We start from the raw sequence: 21,585 nt of genomic DNA, 5'->3' as shown, positions 1-21,585 counted from the left end.
TTATTTAGGAGCCTCTTTTTTTTTTCCAAAATGTCCTAAATCTTTGAAAGACAGCCATTGTGAAGCAACCCCAGGAGCCGAGGCTGACACTTTTGAATCTGAAACAAGAAGAGTAATGCCGAAAGCCAACACTAGATGCCAGCAGATATTGCAGAAGTGTCTCTGCAATGGTTAAATTAAGAAATGCAGCAAAACTACTAAGCTGCTTATGAATTCCTCCTGTGAATTTTCCCAAGTATTCTACAACGTACAAAGCACTGGGCACACAAACTGAAGACCCGAGTCTTGGTCGTGGACTGGAGCACACTTTACTCCTGCATCGATCTGGGCTCCTGGCCAGCCCTAGCAGTGGACAATGAATTAGCAGTTTTGGAACAAAATGCCTTTTGCTCGTGGCCTGTTTACACTTGAGTCTAATTTTCCAAGAGACTTCTGAGCTTCCTGTGGTCAGAAGGGATGAAAGACTTTCTTTAGAAAGCTTCTTTGTAAGGTGAACCCAGGCTTTCCTTCAGCAGATTCTGCTGGAGGGACCTTTGCGTAAATCTTTCCATTTGAGTTTTGCCGCTCTGCAGAATCTCAGTCATAGGCCTGAGGATGTGATATATAAAGTTACACCCCAGCACATACATGGACCAGCTCATTCCCTCACCTGTGTAAATCTGTTTCTGCTATAGGAGCTGTGACCATACGTCACGAGTCTACATGGAGAGCGGTGCCCAGATGCTAAGAACAACGTCAAGTCACCGCAGCAAGATGGAGCGGGTGGACGGTACTCACGTGCCCCGTTGGTCTGGTATCGTTCGGAGGGCACGCTGGGCAGGCTGCTGCCCACGTCGTTCACCGCAATCACCCGAAACTGGTAGTTGACATAAGGAGAGAGGCTCAGGACGGCCGAGTTGACGCTCCCGGGGTACCGGGAGTGGTTATGCCACATGCCAGGTTGGAACCGGTCCTCCTCAAACTGGACAATGTAGTCTGCGGGAGAGGATGGAGAGGTGGGGTTAAGGGCTCAGCTCACAAGGAAAGTTTTCCCTCCACCGTGCAGAAGAAAGCGGGAGGGTCCGGCAGCTGACCTGTGATGGGGCTGTTATTGTCATCTCCGGGAATCCACGTCAGCCGCACGCTCCTCTCGGCCAGGTCTGTCAGCTCCAAGTCACGGGGCCGGTCGGGGCGTTCTGTTGGCCAAGTAACGAGACAAATTAGGCTGGGATCATCCAAGGAGCTGGGAGTCCCAGTTCCCATCCCTTCTCCCGGGAGGGGAAGCCCTGGCTGGGTCTTAGTCCAGACCCGTGGGAGGACACGTGCTCTGTGGCACAATTCACGTCCTGCAGCTCTTGGTGGACCAGTGCAATTTTTTAAATACAAATGTGCTCACACACTAATTGTGCCTTGCCTTGAAACCCTACCTGCTCCCTGTACAACTGATGTTATCTGGTGGTGGAAGCACGATGCAGTGGCTTGGCAGGGGGATATATGATCTTACAACAAACTACACGCAGCTGTCCGAAAAATAAATGCAAACAAATAGAACAGAAAGGACACAAAGCCTCAGTGAAAATACAGACTTGTTAGAAATGCTCTGGGCACAATTCTGGTTTCTTTCTCTGGTCACAGCCCACATGGTCGCACAGAACCAGCTCATGCAATAACAGTAACGGGAATAACTTAATCCAGGCAAAGGTCAAGGGATTCAGTGTGATTTTTTGCCTCCCATCAGAGCTCCCCATTTCCAGGTATGGGTAAGGGGATTCTTGCACTCAAGAACTGGCGCTGTGGGACACGAAATGCTGTGACACGGGACCTTTCTACCCACGGCCATCTGGATGGGCTTTCGAGGACAACGTGGACAGGACTTGGAAGCGTCAGCTCCCAGCTTTTTCAACCGCTACGCCTAGATTTTCTGTTGGCGTTATTGGCAAGGCAAAACAAAAGCAATTTACAAAATAAAATAAACCCAATGAATTAGTGATGATTACCTTTCGGTAAGTCCCTCAAACGGTTAGCAGGGACAGCTGCAAGGTAAGACATTGGTTGTTAACGATGTTAGTTTAGTCATTAAGCTTGGGTGGCCAAAGGAGCACCTGGCAAATATAAAGTTACACACGCAGTTACACATTTGAGAAGGATCCGACCCTGCCTGGGGACCAGAGGAGGTACGTCCTTCCCCCAGGGACCTCCAGGCACGCCCTGCACACCTTTATTCATACTTCTAGTGCACGGCAAAGGGGAAACATCAGCCTGCTATAGAGTTAATTAGCTATTAGGGGAAAAGGAAGGGAAATAAATCAAGCTCAGTCAAATTATTAGGGATACGAGATTCCTATTGCACTCTGACTTTTGCAGGGTTTTGCGGGTCTACGCCAGCGGCGCTGGCAGGCTGGGGCACTCCCGTGAACGCAGCAAGATCTGAGGTGGCCAAGAGCAGGGACCGATAAATCTGTGTTTTGCCAGTAGATCTCGCAGTGTACGTAAATGGGAATGGGGAATGGGTTTAGGTTTGTCACTCCCCACATTGAAAAGGGGACCTGCAAGGCTGGGAGTGGCTCCCTCACCCCCTGGTTTCCAGTGTTGCTCAGCAGCCTGACATTCAGTTAAATTCACTTGCAAATTTAGGGCTGTTCTCACAGACCTTCAACATCCACATTTGGATATTTTTAGCTGTGTGTAATAACTACTCTTTTTTTTTTTGGTCTCAAATGCAAGTTTCCTTCGACTCAAATTCAATGCCATTGTCTGAGACTGAGATTAGGCAGCACGTCCTTGCCGAGTCCTGCAGCAACGAACAACCGCCCTGCCAGCATCTCCCTGAGCATCTCTGCTTCAGAGGACGGTTCTGTGATCGCAGATCACCCTTTCAGTTTGACCTTGAAGTCAGTCTGTTGTATTAAAAATAAAGCACTTAGCTCTGCGTCGGTAGGTTGGGAGGACAGCTTTACCTAGTACGGTGAGGTACGCTTTAGCTGAGTCCTTGTCCAGCTCCGTGCTAGCTACGCAGGTGTAATCCCCTTGGTCCTTTTCAGCCACGCCATATATTGTCAGACCATCATCTTCTTTCTTCATCCTTAAAGGGATAAGAGCGATAATCACACAACTGTGCCTAAGCACATTGGGCACCAGGATGGAGGCCTGACTGTTCTCTGATGAAATACATAAAAAAGCCCAAACCAAACAGGAGTACATCTCTGGTCTGAAGATTTTATCAGCTAAGGATGTGTTGAGTTATTCTTGGAAACCTCATTTCCTGAGGAATCAGCGAATGTGCTCTGGTTTATATCTGGAATAATCACACTTATAGGAAAACAGGCTGACCTCCGGCTGGCTCGCGTCCCGTGATCAGATCTCACTCCACGAGAAGGGACTCAGCTATGGAAAGGAAATGACAACTGTACCGCTCACAGCAGATAAGCATTAATTGTGAAGTAGCTTGTTATTGACCCACTCGCTTTATCAAGATGTCCTAAAATATCTGTAAATAAAACCTATAGTCAAAGTCTTGATTTACTGATAAGTCAATTTTAATTGCTAGGCAATGTCTGTTGGAAGAAGCTAGTAACATTGAAAGTATCCAGAACAGCAAACGTTGCCTAGATGGGAACTCAGCGTTTATCCATACTATCCCTGGTGACTCCTGAAACGTTCTTTAGAAGTCCAACAATCCTGGGAGAGAAGACCCACGAAACTGTTATACCCAGACCTGTTTCCAATGTACAGGGGTGCATCGTCTTTCAGCCAGGTGACCGTGAGCTTCAGCGTGGGGTCGTGCTTTACGCGGCAGTGGAGGCGAGGCATGGAGCCCCTCTTCACCACCTGATCTTCTGGGCCTCTCACGATCCGGGTTGGGTCTGCACGAAGTCAGAACGAAAGCGTTAAGCACCAAACTGCTGGGTCTTAGCTCAGGAGCTCAATGAAGAGCGGCGTTACTTGGAAAGGACAGCTTGCTATAGTGAACTGTCTCTGATACAAATGCTTGCAAATAAATTCATTTAACAAGCCATTAATTTATGCTGACTCTTTAAAAAATGCCCAGTTTTCTGAGTCAGCAATCAGTTTTGCTGAACAGTGGAAATTTGATTCAGAAGATGTTTTATTGCCATCAGTTAACCCTGAGGAACACTTTGTATTTCTTTTTGCGTTGCTTATGGCATCTCACAGCTCAATACCCACACCAAGCCTTTCTACAGCTTCAGTGTATCCACAGCATTGGTGTTTTCCGACATTAAAAGGGAATCTCAACCATTTTCTGGATTCCAGCTCCAAATTCTGTAGTGCCTGTCCTGCTGACAGACTGCTGGAGCGCACAACCAACCCTCCCTTAACCTAAAATGTTATTTCTGCTGCAAGATTCAGAAGATCCAAGAGACCATTTTGACCTAAAGCCCTTCGTGCCCCTACCTTTGACCTCCAGGCGAACCTGGGCCTCCGCTTTACCCAGGATGTTGGTAGCAACACAAGTGTAGATGCCCTGGTCCTCCTTCCGAGCCATGTTCATCTCCAAGCTCCCGTTCTCATGTGCCTTGTAGTTTCCTCCGTCCAGCGTGTTCCCCTGGCCGTTCTTAAACCTCACAACACCACAAAGTGCTGTTGTAAGGGAAGAAAGAGGAGGAAACCTCCCCTTCCCACCCCCTCCGGACTGGCAGGGGACGCGCTGCAGCTCTTACCATCTCAGGGTGGGGATCGGCGAGCCAAAGAAGGGGCAGTCGAGTCGGGTCCTGTTGTTTTGAATCACCTTGATGAGCTGATTGCGGGGGGCCAGTATCCGCGGAGGCACGTCTGCAAACAGCAAAAATAACAGCTATTGAGAAAGAAAAGAAACCAGTTTCCAGACTGCGTGCTCCCTTTCCAGTCTTCATCCACCTTCCCTTCTCGTTTGTTCACTCTTCCTTGTTGGCACTTTCAAGACTCAGTAGAGCTTCTCCATTCCCTCTCATCCCTCCTTCCCTTTCCAGCCTCGCTACATCAATCAGCTTACATCTTGGCGCCAACAGGACTTGCTCAGCCTTGCCTGGCTTTGCAGGTCCATGGCAATGGACTTCTGCTCCAAAGCCCTGTTGCAGAGGTCACGTACCTCTGTGCATTAGCCTCAGAGTAGCTAACAACAAAGAGGAACGCAAATAGAGAACTCTTGCAGGGAAAACTTGAGCATAGGGTGTTCACCTTCCATAAGGACTTACCCAGGACGCTGACAAAGGCATTGGCGAGAAGGTAGCCGTGCTCGTTGGACGCGTTGCATTGGTACACAGCACTGCTGCCGATCTGGGTATCTCGAAACACAATGGTGTCTCCAGACACCTCTCGGCTCGGGTTGGGGGGAGAAGCTTCAAAACAGAGAGCACTCTTTAAACTAAATTTTAAATTAAAATTCACAAGACTCTCAATATCATTACGCATCTTTCTGTCTCAGCCCAGATAACACCAGACGATGGTACGTGACCTCCCCAGCCTACAAAGACACGGTTCAGCTGGCCCTGTCTCAGACAAGCAGGTGGTTTACGTGCTGCGATGCCGGAGCCCACGCACACCGCTCAGCGGGGTGCCTGGCACCCCGACAGCAGCTCTGGCTCTCATGGTCAGCCACGAGATCCTTGGCGAGGCTTTTTGTAAAGGAGGTACGGATTCTGCCTTGCTCACCTTCTATAGGCTCGCCGTTCACCAGCCACTGTATCGCAGGCTTGGGGTTCCCGTTGGCTCGACACACCAGCCTGCCATCCTCACCAGGGGCCAGAATGAGGTTTTGGGGTTCATCCAACCAGTATGGAGCAGCTTTAAAATACACCGACGCACCAGTTATAAACGCAGCAGTACTCCTCCAAACCCCCCTCCCTGCCTGCACACCGCTGAACATGAAAACACCGTCCTCTCGAGTGGGCTTTTTGGGTGCGGTGAGAGTGGGGAGCCCTCGTCCCCCCTCTTTGGCCACGATCCTCCTGTTTTGCACAAAACTGCAACCATTTATGTCAGTGAAGCTCTGCTGAGTTACACCAGCTGAGATCACACCTCGCACTGCTTTTAGGTCAGTTTGGACAAGGAGCAAGCATGGCTGGATACAGCGACAGCCCCCGCCGAAAGCCCCCGCTCCCCCTTTCAACAACTCGGAGCATCCCCTCCCGTGCGTGTCCCCTCAGCTGCTGGTTGCGAAGGTAAAAAAGATGGCAAGGTAAAGATGACGTACCCTTCACTCTCACCGAGATCGTGTGGCGGATGCTGCCCATCTTGTTCGATGCCAAGCAGAAATACTCCCCGGAGTCTTCCTCGGAGACGTTGGAGATACGAAGAGCCTTGTTAAAGTTTTCCAGCTTGGTTTTGCCTGCTGGGAGCTCTCCTCCTTTCTTGTACCACATGATGTCTGGTGCTGGTCTAAGGAGAGGGGAGAAGATAAATGCTTTTGCAAGACAAGAAAATTACTCCTAAAAACCAGCTGATAATCCTGCACTCGGAACCACTCGCGCCCAGGGAGAAGGGCTGATCCAACTGCCGGGCCACCCTCCTTCCTACCAGAGCCCCTAAACCAGGACCCCGACCATCACCAGCTGATCAGGAGCGGGGTCCATCTCACGCCTGGCGCTTGGGGCTGCAGAGCCCTGATCTGGCAGCGTGTGCAGGCAGCACCAGGCAGCACGCCCCAGGAGCGCTGCCAAAGTCTGACCCTGAGCCCAGGCTGCTTCTGCAGGCACATGGACCACAAATGTCCTCACCCGCAGTTTATACAGGGTGGTGAGGAGCATCCAGGAGATTTGCAAATAGCTCTAAGGACAAGCCAGTGGGGAATTATCCTCGGCAGCAAGTATCTGAAGAGACCTGCTTCTCTGAACAGTGCCGCAAAACTCAGCTCTCCTGTTTGCGCCATGCTCTTATGCTTCAAGTAGGTTATGAGAGTATTGTCAATAGCAGCTAGAAGGAAGGGAACAATCCCTTTTCCTAGCCAGAGGTATTTCCACTGGTGATTCAGCATCTCGGTCCCGGGCCATCCCAGCGGGGACGGCTGGGGACCCCCCTCTCCCCGTCTCCGGCAGCCGGGAAGCGGTACGTACACTCCTGAAGCAATGCACTCCAGCAAGAGGTCCACCCCTCTGAGCACCATCTGACTGCTTGAGGTCCCGTAGGGATACATGAAGCTGGGGGTTGTTTCCGTAATCCCTCGGGCTGAAATCAGCAGGAGAGAAAAAAACAAACACACAAAACAAAGTGCTTTTAAACTCTCCTTTGCCACAGCAACTGGGAGGGCACACACAGGGCCAGAAATACATGGGGGGAAGCTGTCAAGTTCCCGGCGAAGCCTGGGGTACTGAACTCACCCAGAAATGTACCTGGAAAGTAGAGAAGGGCTCAAGGTAATTTTTAAAGTGAAAAAAAAAGGGGGGGAGAGAGGATGCTTGGCAGGCGGGGGGGTAAAGAAGCAGCAGAGGATGGGCAGAGGGAGCCGAGCCGCAGGGATGGTGCATCAGGAGAGCTCCCGCACCATCGGCTCCCGCCAGGGCAGCGCCTTTCCTGCCCACCCCTGCCTCTGGCACAAAGAAATGGGCTGAAATCGGATGAGATGTAGAAATACTGATGGACAGAACATGTAATGAGGGACAAAAGGAACAAATGGGCACAGGAAGGGTTTACTTGGACAACTGCGCCGCTTGGCCACAGAGACCTCCAGAATACGGAGGAGCCCGGCGCTCTCTGGGGCTCTAGCAGCACCAAGGAGGTTTCCCATCCTTACGAGGAGCTGCGGGCCTGGAAGGACAGTGCCCTTTGGAAAGGAACAACTTAGCGACCAAAATGACAAATTTCAGGACTGGACAGGAAAGTTTAACAGGAGAAAACCAGGGGAAGACACGAGACAACTCTCTACAGATACACACAGCGAAGGTCTCTTTGTAGGGGAAAAAATTAATTATTAATGGAATAAATTCCATTAATAAGTGGAATTATTAAACTAGATCTAGATCAGTGAGGACAAAACAGGATGAGATGGGCTTGAAAGCAGCAGTAGCAGAGATGGAGGTTATGAGATTAGGAAAGGGGACAGAATGGCCAGGGTTGGCACAGGGTGTCTACAAACACCGAAGCGATCCGTGGGGAGAGCCCGCCCCAGTGCCGGAGCAGGATCTCGGGCTGCAGACCAAGCCCTCTCCTGCTGCCCTGACAGCTTCGTTCGCTCAGCGCGCAGGAGGCAGCCAGGCGTGCCCGGCGCCGTGGGGCTTCGGGGATGCCCCCGTCTATTTGGGAAGCCTCCACCTGAGCTCTGGTAAGGGAAAAGGGCTGGGAAGAAGGAGGGGAGAGAGGGCAGGGGCTGTTCTGGGAGCTCCCGTCAGCCTGCCTTAGGGAACTCTGGGACCAGGCTCACAAGGGGGAAAAAAAACCACGCCAGGAGTTAAACCGTGCCTCTGAAACGACTCCACATCTGCCGGAGCACGGCCACACGCGCATCCCCCCGCTCCCCCGCACCCGCAGGTTACCGGCCCGCGTGTGCTCGTCAGCGGGTTAGTCAATTATTTGATTAATGGATTACCAGGGCAGGCAAATCGTGACCTTATCCTGAAGGGCCGGTTCTCTGGGCAGGCACACGCCGCTGGTCGCTTGCCTGCTCCTGGAGAGGATCCCGTTCCTGGTTAAAACCAGCCAGCCCATGCCGGGGCTCCGCGGGGCGATGGCAGAGCCAGGGCTGGGGTTAAAGCCAGTGCTTATCAACAGCTCCCACACCTCCGGCCAGACTCGAGAACTTCTCTCTTCTCACGTGATTAGGAGAGTGGGATATTATTTTATAAGCCAATGTTGGCTTTTATTAGCCAACGATCTGCAGCCTGTTTGAACAGGCTGTACGTTTCACTCCCACAGTGAACCCATTTGCTCAGGAGCCCTGGGCATAACTAGAAGAGATAAGCAGCAGTGCAAGCCAAATTTTACGAGCCATATATTAATGATGAAAATTAAAAATAAGGGAGATAAATTAGTATCCTATCCACTCGTTTAATAAACCTAACAACAATACTGCATAGCTGATAAGCTTTTTGCCTTAGTACAGCACTACTAATAAATATTTTGCTATTTATAATAGGGAGCAGCCGGAAATTCTCCCAGGCAGAGGTACCGTTCCAGCTCTGAACTTGCGGCAGCTACAGCTGGAAGCTGTCAGACAAATAGCAACGTCTCACTCATCTGTTTGGATGGAACAGAACTGGAAAAATAAATCCCATGGCGATTTATTTCTGCTCAAAAATAGACTCTGCTTCCAATATATTGCTGCTGTTGTCCCCGCCTCTGTGAAACTGGACCCGCTCAGCGGTGAGCGGGATACCCCAGGAGCAGGCACTGCTCACCCCGCAGCAGCCGAGTGCCCCCTCCCCGCAGCCCTGACCTGACGGCATTTCAAAATTGTACATCAACTTGCATTTCTACTGAGAGGCGGTAATAGGAATATGCACATCCAGACACATCCCATCTGTTCGCCTCCTGCACAGCTAGCCAGCTTTAAAACATCCCGCGGGTTTGCCAAAATTAAAAAAAAAAAAAAAAGAAAACAAAAAAAAGAACAAAACAGACTTTCATTTCTATTTTAAAAAAAGGTGAGAAACTTCTGCTAATAAAATACTCAATTAATTCTTTTAGATCATTTCTCCCTCATAGCTGCAGACAGTTTGCCTAGGCAATCAAGCAAGGCAATCACCGCACCCGCTACGAGCCGCGGGGAGAAGGGCTCGGCTGCATCGCCCGCGATCAGCCTGGCCCTCGAGTGCAGTTTGGGCCAAGTGTCCCACAAAGCGCTCGCGCCCCAGCTCCGCGCCAGCAGGTCCCACGTCCCCGCGGGCAGCTCGGGCACATCCATCGCAGACCGGCAGGGAAGGGGGCTCGCAGCCTCCCGCTGCTCCGCCGCGCACCCCCGGCCCAGCCCCGTGCCGCCCGTCCCGTCGAGCTTCCCTGCAAGCTCTGCAGAGCCCTTTGCCAGCTGGCTCTGGAGCCGAGCCCGTACCGTAGGGACCAGCACCCCAAGATACAGGGGCTGAGAGCCTCAAGTCTCCCAAACCCCTAAAATACTTGGGAGACCGATGTCCCTCTTCCCCACTGCCCTGCCCCTAAACTCCTTGCTTCGCTGCAGCTGGCTCCAGCGGCCAGCACAGCCAGACAGGTCATTCCAGGGAGAAACATGGGGTTAGCAGAAAGAAAAAAAGGCCGAGGGTAAGAATTTGTTTACCAGTTCATTAACTATTAAGAAATTGTTGGTTTGGAGCTCAGATTTGCACAGGGGCGTGAGCGGGTGATTTGAATCCGCCAGACCCATAAAACGTTCCAGGAGACTTTAAGTGCAAATAATCCAGAGAGTGTGAATAGCAGGCAGTTTATCCTATGCACCTGTGACTAGAAATCTGGAGAAACCTGTAAGACTGTGCAGGTAAGATCTCATTTTCCTAACCAAGTGACTATTAAGCATCCCTTCTCCCTGAACGAAGACGTGCAGCGGGAGATCGAGAAGCCCACGACCACCACGGTGACTTTCCCTCCTGATCGGGCGAGGGCTGTGAACACAGAAATGGTGCCCAGCCAGCGCGAAGGCATTCTCTTTGAAACGCAAACATCATTTATGCTGCTGAGGTCCAAGATACATTTACACTGGATTTCTCTTTGGTCCCTGGCCCTGCGTGCCTGCGACGGAGGCATCTCCTCCCGCTCACCCCTAGTTGAGGTGTGATGCAGTTTACGCAGTTCCCATTGAAGCTAATTTTGCTGGCAATCCCCTTTCACGGCCATTTCTACAAATATTTCCAGACTACGCCCAGCCCATTTGCTGCCACCAGTGCTTCCTCCGAGGGTGGCTCGTCTGCGGAGCCTTCCCCAGCTCTCCAGCATCCCCCAAAACCTCCCACTCCCGGCTGCCGGTGAGATGCCAGCGCCCCGGCTCCCTCGGTGGGGAAGGGCTGCCCGCCGGCACGAGAGGGCTCTCGCCAGGGACGCCCAACCGCGTGCCCTCGCCTGGCCCATCCTCCTCTTCTCACACTCCAACCCTCTCTGCTCTTAGCTGGCAAAAGCCCTCCTTGTCCCCAAAAGTCCCCGTGGAAGAAGAAAACGTGCCCTGGGTTGCGCAAGGCACAAAGCGAGCCGTGGCTCCGGGCTGGAAGCTGAGTGGGATTTCGCTGCAGGGCACAGCCGGGGACCAGCACGGGGCATCGCGGGGGCTGCCCCCACCCCGCTGCCGCACAGCCCCGCTCCCCGTCAGCAGCAAGAGGGGCAGAAAGCAAATCCTGCCCCGGACAGCGCCTGGCCTTGGGGCAATCAGACACCGCGGTGGTCTCTGGCGAGGAGTTTGCATCCCTGGCAGTGCCTGCGCTCTCAGCGTTGCCCGCAAACAGCCCCCTCTCCCTGCTCCCCTACAAACCCCCGCTGCTGCCCAGCTCTGCCCGCATTATCCCATCACGTCCCTGACACTTCCAATCTATTCTCAGGCCGCCGATCGTGCCCCAGGGAGCCGCGCGGTTTTCTGTCTGAAGCATAATTTATGAGTTTGGGACGGGCTTCTCCCAGCAAACGCAGGCTCCGGAGGCAATCTCCCTGCCCAGACAAAGGGCAAGAGCCTCCCGAAAGCATCCGACACATGTACAACCTCACCACAAAGAAACAAAGCACCCAGCTTTTGAGAAAACCAGATACTCCTTTTTTTTTCTTTTTTTTTTTTTCCCCCCTCCCAGTCGCTGCCTGTGTTTAGCCGCAAATACAATGGATGCTCTTTCTGAAGACAGAGAGAAGAGGGATGGTGGGTCTCATCTGTAAATCACGAGCCTTTGCTGAGGACCAGCCACCTCTCCGGCGAGGGAGCAAGCTGGGCTCACTCAGCCACGCAGACTTTTCACGTGGGCCAGATCCTATTAATCCAAATGCCTCTCAAGCTGAGCTCCGCGTATCAAGTTAATTAGCTTAAAACTCAATAATTTTAAATTGTGAAAACTTTGAGGGGATTTTGTCGCTGTTTGGCTCTTTCGTCACACCCGGTTTTGCAAAGTTGAGGCTGTAGCCCGCGAACGGGGCCGCGGGCACACAGAGGGGTGCGTGGGCACGGACGAGGGGCAGGCGACGCTGCGGCCGCGGCCGCTCGCTGCCCGGTTAGCGCGGGAGATAAGTCAGGTTAGGCAGAAGGGGGTTAAATCGTGAGGGTCTCCAGAAGCCAGCGTTGACTCACCACTGTACATGTCAGTGTGATTTCGTAAAGACGTTTCGTTATGGGGTTTCTCTGCAATAAACAAAAGACTGTGAGCGTACCGAGTGCCACGAAGCGGGCGGGGGGACAGGCGGAGCGGGGGGACGGGGGACAGAAATCAAAATAACTTCCAAAAACACAAGAGCGATGCGGACAGGCAACAGCAGGGATACAAAAGCACTCTGAGCACAGCTGCCTTTCGGGACAAACAACATAACACAGCAATAAAGGAGAGGGAAAGAGGGCTGTTTTCCTCCTACAAGATGAGAAGACAAATAAATGTATGAAAATTGTATCATAAACATTTCCTTGAAGTGTTTTTCTTTTCGGTATAAAGACATTTGCATCTTTGGGGAAAAAAAAAAAACAGTTCAATTTGGAGAAGAAAATGTTTTTTCTCTCAGTTTCTTGGCTCTGAGGGAAACATATTCCAGCTACTTCTTCCAGCATAAAGCATGTCGGACACAGCTAGGCAGCAGCGTAACGATGCAGAAAGGCGTGGAGAAGATGAACAAATAAAAATAATAATAACAATTAGGCACTAAAAGCATAATCTGCTATAAATCCCTTCAATTAAGGTAATGAAAGTAGATTGTGTGACATGCAAAATACCAGCTCTTCAACAACAGGCTGCTCTCCTTTATCGACAGCCACCGCCAGCCACCGCCTGCACTCGAAGAAGAAAGCTAAGAGCCCCCGCGCCCCGCGGGGCCGGGGATGCGGCACCCAAACACCCTTCTGGCCTGTGAGGACGCCCTGCCTTCCACCAGGACGCGGCACGGCCGCGTTACGGCATCGTCTGCCCCACAGCAGATGGGAGAGCCCATGCTGGCTACCATACAGTCGTTGCCCTGAGCCGTAAGTCACCAGCCACAGGCCGTGACTCTGTGCAAGGGGGTTAAGAGAGCCCAGCAGATGCCCGAGAGCTACCTGAGCCTGGATACACCAGAGAAACGCTCTGCAGGGAAAGGCACGGGTGTATCGCTCCCCAAGCCTTTGCATTTTTCTCTTTTTGCCTCCAAGGGCACGGCACCCCCATGCCGTGATCCTTCAGCAGCTGGTGAACTTTTTGTTAAGGACAGCCAATGCTCATGGCTTAAGGCTGAGACGATTGAACAGCTTGAGACAAATACAAGCTCGTCTCCTTTGAACACTGTAGGTATAAAGAATTTTTTGTATCGTAACAGCTGAGAAATTAGAGCCTCAGTTCTTTAATTATAAGGGCCTGTGGGGAGCTCATGGGGTGGCATTTGCATCTGATAACGCAGCAGGCATTTCTAAAGGAAAACTTAAAGAGAGGGTCCAGTGTAACTGGGAGCCAGTTCCACACAGCCTGGGAGCAAAACGGTCCGGTGGCATCTGAGTGCAGCAGGAGAGGGAGCCTGCATCTGTCTGCCCAGAAATCTTCCAGGATTTCTTCCACATTTTTTCTATAGATTGACAAATATGGCAGGCTAAAGCCTTTGAAGGCTCAAATGACCACAGATCTTTGTTTGCCAGAATTTCTCCAGCTCACACTAATTTAGGACTCGGTCCTTCCCTGACAGGTAAACGTTGGCATTGTTTGGCCAGCTCTGTAAACAGACAAATAATATTCAGACTGAATTACCTACACACATAATCGCCATTAGCAAAGAGCCTGTTTATAGTATTTATATTGCTGATTCTCCACTCATGGTTTGCACCGAGGAGAAGCTGTTACAATAAAAGCACAAAACCTCCAGGGCCTCTCTGCTTCTCACATCGCTTTTAGGTCACTGGTATCAGAACACTTTAATAGCGTTACTTCTAATTTAAGCTGCTGCGAGACCAGGATAAGCTCCTAACGCTGGGATTCAGGAGTGCCTCGTGCCTGCTTTGGACAAGAGCCTGCTCCCCAAAACACAGCCTTGTATCTGCCAGCACACACTACCCCTTCCTCCCAGTCTGACCTTACTGGGAACGGGAGATGGCTCCTGTCTGATGACTGGGGCCCATAGATGCTGTTTCTGTGTCAGCTGCTGATTGTGCCGGTGCTCAGCACATGCGCCCCAAAAGAGAGCCCACGCTCTGCAGGACCTGCGTCGACCCCAGAGCTGCACGTCCTGCAGCGCCCAGCTCACGTCCCCTCTGCCGGCGTCCCCGCTGGCCGGCCGCCGCGCAACGCGTTAGCGTCAGGAGCTCGCCTTCCGTCAAGCAGCCCCGTTTCTAGAGAAGAGGCTGCTGGAGGCTGGACCTGCCCACGGAAAGGCTCTTCACGTGCCTGGAGAGAGCCACCCTCCTGTCCCCCAAGACGATGCTCTTCACCAAGGTGAAACCGCGATCTCTGGCCATCCTAAGCGTGTCCCACGTGTACACGCTCAGAGCCCACAGGCTCAAGCCCTCCTGTCGGCACGTCCCAGAGCTGTGGAGCTAAACAGCAGCTCCTGGTCGGGAGGTAAATCCTGAGCTGGGCAAGGCTGACACGCACTCAGTCCCCTCGTGCAGCACCAGCACAGCCGGGGGTTCCCTGTAAACCTAAGCCTGGAGCAAACCAAGGCTATTTCCAGCTTTTCAAACTAGGGAAAGATCACCTGATATTATCCATTTCCCTAAAGATGCGGGGAAGGCCCCATCTGCGTTGAAATGGTTTCCAGTTTATCCCAGACACACGGACGTAGCAATACCTGCACCAAGCTGCCTCTGCAGCCCTCGAGCCATGAAGCTGGAAAGCTCTGAGGTGCTGGAGGGAACCAGCCCCCCCTCCCTGCCAGGTCAGCCGTCCCAGGACTATCAGTCCTCATCCAAACAGGTTCCTGCACTATCCTAAACACAACGAAGGAAGCCACTCTTCTCCCTAGTAGGTCTCAGTGCTGTCAAGAACAGAAGCAAAGGTGTCTGGAAGGAAAACCCTGCCTGAGAGAGGCCAGGGAAGACCCATCCTGAGTGATCGCTGTGACACTTACTGGTTTTCACCTTGAGGGTGTAGGGGTTTTTCTGCTGAATGGTGTGGGTGAAGTGGAAGCGCGCGTTGCAGCTGTAGTCGGTCTGGGCGTCCTGCAGCATGACGTTGGAGAAGTACAGGTCGCCGTTCTGGCCCTGGGAGACGCGCTTGTCCTGGTGGATGGGCTCCATGGCTGCAGGGGAAGAGGCATTCGGAGCAAGTCAGATCCTCCCGCGGGAGGAGAAACCCCTGACCCAGGCCACATGTGGCTGCCTCCGAGCTCTGAACTAGCAGTAACGACCCTAAACTTGGTTATTCGACATAAAGACTGGAGGTGACGGAAAGGCTGCCCACGGGGTTCAGGGTGGGAAGGGGTTCCCCCGACTCACAGCTGCTCATCCAGAAGATGACGGGAGAGGGCAGGCCAGGCGGCGGGTTGCACTGCAGGCTGAGCGGGGCGCCTTCATCCACCTCTATCACATCCACCTTCTCCTTGGGCCACAGGGGAGACTCTGCCGTAAGAAGTAAAGACACCGCGTGAGGAAGGGAGGGCAGTACCTTTGCAGATCTCTTCCCGCTGGACCTGGCCTGGTTTCAATGGAGCGGCCTCAATGCAAACTTCATTTCTACGTGTGCAAGATTCCCTTAAATCTATACCGAGTGTTTCCCTGCTAGCTACAGCCATAACCCCCATGCCTTCATCTCGGTCCTGTGGCTGGATACACCCCGACACGGGTAACAGATGAAGCAGGCTGAGATGTCTGAGCACTGGATATTCTCCGTGCCTCTTTGACAAAATCTCATACGATACAAATAGTCCCTGCTCTCCTCGGGCAGGGCCGGCTGCTTGCCCTGCACCACTGCCGTTACTCACTAGAAACCTGGAGGTGGATTTTGCTGGAGAGAGCAGTGCCGTAGTCATTCCGGGCAAAGCACTGGTACTCGCCCTCGTAGTCCTCTGGCCGTCCCCCGCTGTGGAAATCGATGACGAGCGTCCCCGACCGCCGCCGCATGGACACCTTGGGGTCCTTCGCCACGTTGAAGAACTTCCCGTTCCGCGTCCAGGAAAAACTGCAAGCACGGGGGAGAGGTTGGGGTTGTGACCATGGGTCACATTTACCTGGTGAGATCCTTACCTGTGCTGTGCCAGCCAACAGCTGGGTTAGCTGATGGTGTAAACGGCGCAGCTCGAGCGGAGGGGAGCTCCTCCAGAGCCAGCTCCAGCGAACAGCAGAGCTTCAGCGTAGCAAGGGCGGCAGGGGCACTTACGTGGGAACGGGGTTCCCTTTGGCTTCACATTCAATGAAGATGTTATCCCTTGGGTCGACGATGTAGTCCTTCACGGACTGCTTGGTGATTGTGGGGGGCTGAGGCACTGCAAAACAAACGAAAAGCCGTGAGGAGGGTGGTGCGAAGAGGGTAAATCCCCTCTCTGCCATCCTGCAGCACATCCTGATGGGATTTCAGCTTCTTCCTCAGGCTGGGCGTGCCATTTGTGGTTTAAAGCCCTTCAACACCTGAGGAAATGACCACGAGCACTGGTGTGCTACTCGTCACTTCTCAGCACTTCATCAGCACTGACTCCCGTTCGTTTTCTCACATGGTATCTTGGTCTCATTAAGAAATTTCACAGTTACATCTTCCTGCTACCGCAGGTTGTCTGAATCAGACTGAAAGGCATCCTGGCTGTGCACCCCAAAGACAGGGGCTGCAGCTGGGACGGGGAGCCAGATAGCCACGGCAAGACGTTCACAGGCTCTCCCTGTGCAAGAAAGAGGCTCAAAACCTCCCAGGTTCACCCCGACGGAGCGCAGCACTGGTGTTTAGAAGGGCAGGGCTTGTGAAAAGGGGCACATGAGCCCAGCAGCCAGTGTAGGACCTGGCTCTGGTCCTGAACTCTGAATTCAAAAGCTCAGTCCCATGGCTGTCCTGGAACAAAGCCGCTCAGGTCCGAGGCCGTTTGCTCTCCCCCTGAGAGCTACCAATGCTGCAAACGTGTCAGTACGTGGAGCTGGGCACGGCACATGCGCTCGTGCAAGGCAGAGGAGCCTGCTCTCCTCTGAAATGTGGCGTTAGCAACAACAAGCCCCTGCAGAAACGATATTTGCATCGCAAAGACAGTCCGGTTCCTGCTCCAGGGAAAGCAGCAGAGCCTAAGCACTCCTCCCAAGCTGCTCCAGCACCTCCCGTGTCTCTCCCGGCCATGCCTGGCGGTGCAGAAGTGGCTCGTCCTGACTCTGGCCAGCCCTGCCGCAGGAGCGGGCAACGCACCCACGTGCACCAGTGCCCAGCAACAACCGCCACCGGCCCCCTGCTCGGTACGGACCCCTCGTGCCCCGTTTCAGCCATGCAGAGGAGAGGGACACGTACGCAGAGAGGGCGAGGGGAACACTTACATTCACTCTGAATATTTGCTGTTATTCCCAAAGTGCAAGCATAATGAAAAAAAGAAAAAAGGTTAATTGAAGAACAAACCTATATACGTCATGCAAGAAAACATAAACGTGTATAGTTATTGTAGGGCTTACAAGTATTACACACAAATCATTTTACAATTCAAGCATGTTCTAATCTACCTACCTACGCGTCCACGTGGGAGAAGCTGCTGCTGAGCGGCCCTGGTAGCGGTCGGCTGCCTCTGCAGCAGGGTTTGGGGGGCCAAACGGCGGCACAGGCACACGTGCATTGGTGGCCCCGTGGTCCAGCGGGCTGCCCGCAGGAGTTAGCAACATGCCCCCCTTCCCTATGGCCGGGCTTACCCTGAGCCCCCCAGTTTCATCCCCCTGTGCCAGAGGCCTGATAAACCCTTCGCTGGCTTTTTAGGTGATAGCCAAACTCAGAGAAGGTGCCTGTAATATAGAGAGATATAAATATCCCGTCCCCCGGGATATTTTCTTCTTTATCCAAAGAAGAAAACTTGTAAGGGTTGAGGCAGGGAAAAAACCACCTAGGCAAGCTTAAAAGACAGAGCAAATAGTGCAGCTGCCCCTGACACGGGGTGAGCGAGGGCCGTTCCCTCTGCCCTGGGGGGACCCTGAGGCTTTGCCCACGCATCTGCCCTCTCCCGAGCTGCTTCTGTCCTTAAAACATGAGGTCCGGGGAGCAAAATGCCTCCCTGGGGAGATCTCCCACTCCGGAGGGGGTCAGCAAGGGCAGCCGGGTGCCCACCAGCACCTCGATGCCCCGGGGCTGGCGGGGGGCTTCCCAGCCCCGTCCTGCCGCGGGGACGGGGCAGAGCCCACACCCCGGCACCTGGACGAAGGAGCTGATCTCGGCGGAGCAGGGAGGGCTTCCGCAGCTGGTGGTACGTGGGGGATAGAGCTCGTGCACTCACAGAGCCTGAGCTTTGCAGGTTTATCAGCCCCTGCACAAAGCCGGAGTGGCTGGGGCTCTTTACACACCTCCTGGGCAGACCTGCAGCCGTTCGAGCGCAGGCGATGCTTTCATTAGCTCAGTCTCGCAGACAAGCAGTGGGTAAGGGAGCCCTGATCACCCGGTGGCTTAAAGAGGAGCTGAAAGCAAACCCCTAATGGCTCTGAAGGTCAGGATGGAAGTAAAACAAAGCTGAGGTTCCGTGTGTCCAAAAGAGCTAAGGGCGGCTGGGAAGCGTCGGCTGGCGGGGCCAGGCGTCGGCGGGATCCCCGGCCCTCGCCCGGGGCTGGGAGATGCTCCTCACCCGCCTGCCCTTGGCACTGCTCTGCACAACAGCCCCCGTGCACCTCATTTACAAAGATCTGTCGCGCAAGGGACCCGGTCAGGGCAGGGTGACAAAAGGCAGCTCTTTGTTACAATCCCAGTTTCCCACCAGAACTGGAGGGGACGATGCTCTCCTGCGGCCCAGTGCTGTGCAGCAGGGAGGAGGAGGAGGAGGCTCGAGAAACGGTGAGCTGCTGGGAAATGGTGAGCTGCTGCAGGCTGCCTTGAGCATTTCTCCACCAGCTGTCAGCATTTCTCTTACTTTTCTAAGATCACGTTGCATTTAAGTACCAAAATTACTCCTTTCCTGATGCAAAGCAGAAGAAATGGCAGAAGGCGGCTGTTTGCAGACCCATTCAGTTTTCCCCAGCTGCACTGGCCTCTACTTCCATGCTGGCTGCCTGCATTTCTGGAATATTACAGATGCTAACAAATCCAGGCCTGAAGGAATCACCGAGCTTTGTGCATCAAATAAAATTCTCATTTCTGGGAACACGAGCGCCCTGTGCATGTTACAGCGCTGACGCCAGGGGAACAGATATTTTCATCCACAATCATCTGGAATGGAGCTGAGCAGGGACTCAGACTCGAGTCTAGGACCCTCTCCTTTTCAAGTAACGTAAGTATTTATTCCCCTCTGCAAATCAGAGCTTTCTCATCCTTTCTCTTCAGTTATTTCCAAATTTCAGCCCAAAGCCGCTGCCTCAAATGTCTCCTTCCCGTTTTGCTGCCCAGAGTCAGGGATCAGCTGAGGCACCACAGCTACAGCCAGCACACTCGGGACTCCAAAGAGCAACAACCCACAGGGGAGAAATGTCTCCTATCAAGAGCAACCCTGGCACTGCAGCCTGAATTTTCAGACCCCAGCAAAAAGCTGTGCTTTTTCTTCTAATGCACCACTCGCTGGAGGATTTCTGTGCATTGCACTGTTGGACGAGATTCCCTGCAGCGACAGGCTGATTATTATTAACAGCCGCTACAGGAGTAAGCTGGGACACAAAGAAATGATGAAGCTGGTTTCCAGAACAGTGGCTGAGCAGCTCTCCGTACGGAATGCCCTGTCTCCAGCGCATTCAAACAAGTCATGCATTTCCCATGTGCTGGCCTGAAGATACCCATTCAGCAGAAACATCAGCCCATGTCCCCCGTCCTCCTCCCTCCGTATCTCCCAGCTCTTCTGAATAAAACATATCTCCCATCCCATAATAAACTGAAAAGTCCCAACAGAGAGAGAGAAAAATCACATCGCTGTGCAGGACCTGCCCGGGTCCCCACTCCCCTCGGGGTCCTGGGTGTCAGATTGTGGCAGCATCTGCCCGAGCGGATAAGCAACGAGCTCACGTCCTCCACCAAGGAGCATCCCGGAGCCTGCCCGCGTTCTGCGGGAACACCAGGAGTCCCAGGATGCTCCACTGAAATCAATAGGCTGAAGACTTGCCAGGACCCGATTTCCTCGCCAGCTTGGCTCGGATGCTCTGTCCCATTTTGATATGTGGTTTCGAGTCCTCTGCTCAGCTTTTGAGGTAGATTGACTAAGTCAGAGAATGATTTAGGTGACTTTCTGGAGGGCGTGTGGTTTAAAAAGAAAAATATTCCACAACAAACAACAGAAAAAAGCCTTAGGCTGGACCAGGAAAGCTGCCTGGGCCATGCACATCTTCACTCCTCAACCATTTCAGCGGGAGTTTTTAGAGGGCTAACCCGTAACTTACAATCCAGAGGGACTTCGATGGTGCTGACGAGGTGATGAAGGTAGAGAGCGAATGCTATTCCTGCGCAGGCGAGGTGGTGTCTTTGCATGACCATTTTGGACGCCCGGGCAGCGTTAGGACCTCAGTTGCGTCCCCCGAGGCGAGCGGACCAGCGGCAAGCGCAGGCGGATCCTCAGCTGCAAAACGAACACAAACCCAGCGGTCACTGAGCCGTTCACACCTCCGTTTCTGTCATCTCCCTTTTGGCAACTCTAGAGAGAGCGTTCCCAATCCAAAAATATTTGTGCGGAGGGATGGGGGTGTGAATAGTGCCAGAAATAGTTTCCAGGCTCTAGTGACCCAGGTACGAGCCCGTGGTCACCGTCCTCCCACCCCCTGGGTGGCTCTGCTGGCAGAAAATCGGCCTTACGGGGTCATTTGTGCTCAAGCCCTGGAGAGGCCTCTTGGGTGGAAGGACCATGCTGTCCCCTGGGACTGATGGAAAGTTACTCGCAGCAAGTGGATACAAAAGCAGCAAACAGCCCCCGTAGGATAAAATGAAAAGGATGATTCGCTGTTTAAAAGAAAATAATAACGATTTTATTTTATGCACAAGAAATACCCACATAGCAAACATCCGCTCCCTCCGGCGGAGCACTGGGCTAAGCTCTGCCGCCATGTGCAGCCTGTGAATAGCAGAGGGACCGGCTCCAGAGACCCCTCGTGTACCACGGAGCCCGGCACCGGCCCGGCACAGCCCTACCAGGAGTCGGGGCACGGCGGGACCTTTCCCAACCGGTCTCCGAACAAGCCCTTTTCCAACCGGGCTCCAGCTGCCTCCCTCCCCGGACGGTCCCCGGGGCCAGATGCACAGCACGCCGCTGCCGGGCTCCCACAGGCACCCAGCCAGACCTCCTGCGGACTGCCAGGTCATCACCTGCATTTTCCATAGACATACCTTTTATTTTGCTGTTAATAAACCCATAGACTAAATGCAGATTAAAAAAGAGCGAAAAGGAGGATAAGTTATCCCGTCTGTACAATAAAACTCCCCTTAGAAAGGCGGCTGTGGCGCAGAGGTTGCATCACGGCTGAGTTACAACTCTCTGTAATAGAGTTATAAA

The 21,585-nt window shown here is 53.1% G+C and overlaps 1 protein-coding gene across 3 annotated transcripts in view; it reads right to left on the bottom strand.

Moving 5' to 3' along the window:
• The window catches only part of NFASC (neurofascin), a gene marked incomplete at its 5' end in the record, with an annotated part of 53,869 nt that extends 33,293 nt beyond the window's left edge, over positions 1 to 20,576 (bottom strand). For 2 of the 3 annotated variants that reach the window (XM_082330033.1, XM_082330034.1), the window contains 17 exons: positions 778 to 975; positions 1,074 to 1,175; positions 1,977 to 2,012; positions 2,937 to 3,061; positions 3,695 to 3,842; positions 4,393 to 4,559; positions 4,659 to 4,770; positions 5,172 to 5,315; positions 5,629 to 5,760; positions 6,170 to 6,354; positions 7,029 to 7,140; positions 15,097 to 15,267; positions 15,464 to 15,586; positions 15,949 to 16,145; positions 16,344 to 16,449; positions 17,471 to 17,488; positions 20,483 to 20,576. In XM_082330033.1, the coding sequence (XP_082186159.1) occupies positions 778 to 975; positions 1,074 to 1,175; positions 1,977 to 2,012; positions 2,937 to 3,061; positions 3,695 to 3,842; positions 4,393 to 4,559; positions 4,659 to 4,770; positions 5,172 to 5,315; positions 5,629 to 5,760; positions 6,170 to 6,354; positions 7,029 to 7,140; positions 15,097 to 15,267; positions 15,464 to 15,586; positions 15,949 to 16,145; positions 16,344 to 16,449; positions 17,471 to 17,488; positions 20,483 to 20,576 (2,170 nt within the window). Of the gene's footprint in view, positions 1 to 777; positions 976 to 1,073; positions 1,176 to 1,976; positions 2,013 to 2,936; positions 3,062 to 3,694; positions 3,843 to 4,392; positions 4,560 to 4,658; positions 4,771 to 5,171; positions 5,316 to 5,628; positions 5,761 to 6,169; positions 6,355 to 7,028; positions 7,141 to 12,154; positions 12,206 to 15,096; positions 15,268 to 15,463; positions 15,587 to 15,948; positions 16,146 to 16,343; positions 16,450 to 17,470; positions 17,489 to 20,482 lie in introns of all 3 variants that reach the window. The other variant, XM_082330032.1, reaches the window with a different exon arrangement.
• Positions 20,577 to 21,585: the final 1,009 nt, after the last annotated feature.

The sequence above is a fragment of the Platalea leucorodia genome (genome assembly GCF_965183815.1).
Source record: "Platalea leucorodia genome assembly, chromosome: 19".
Classification (NCBI taxonomy): Eukaryota; Metazoa; Chordata; class Aves; order Pelecaniformes; family Threskiornithidae; genus Platalea; species Platalea leucorodia.
Note: the sequence above shows the minus strand (reverse complement) of the source record. Positions and strands in the feature narration are given on the sequence as shown.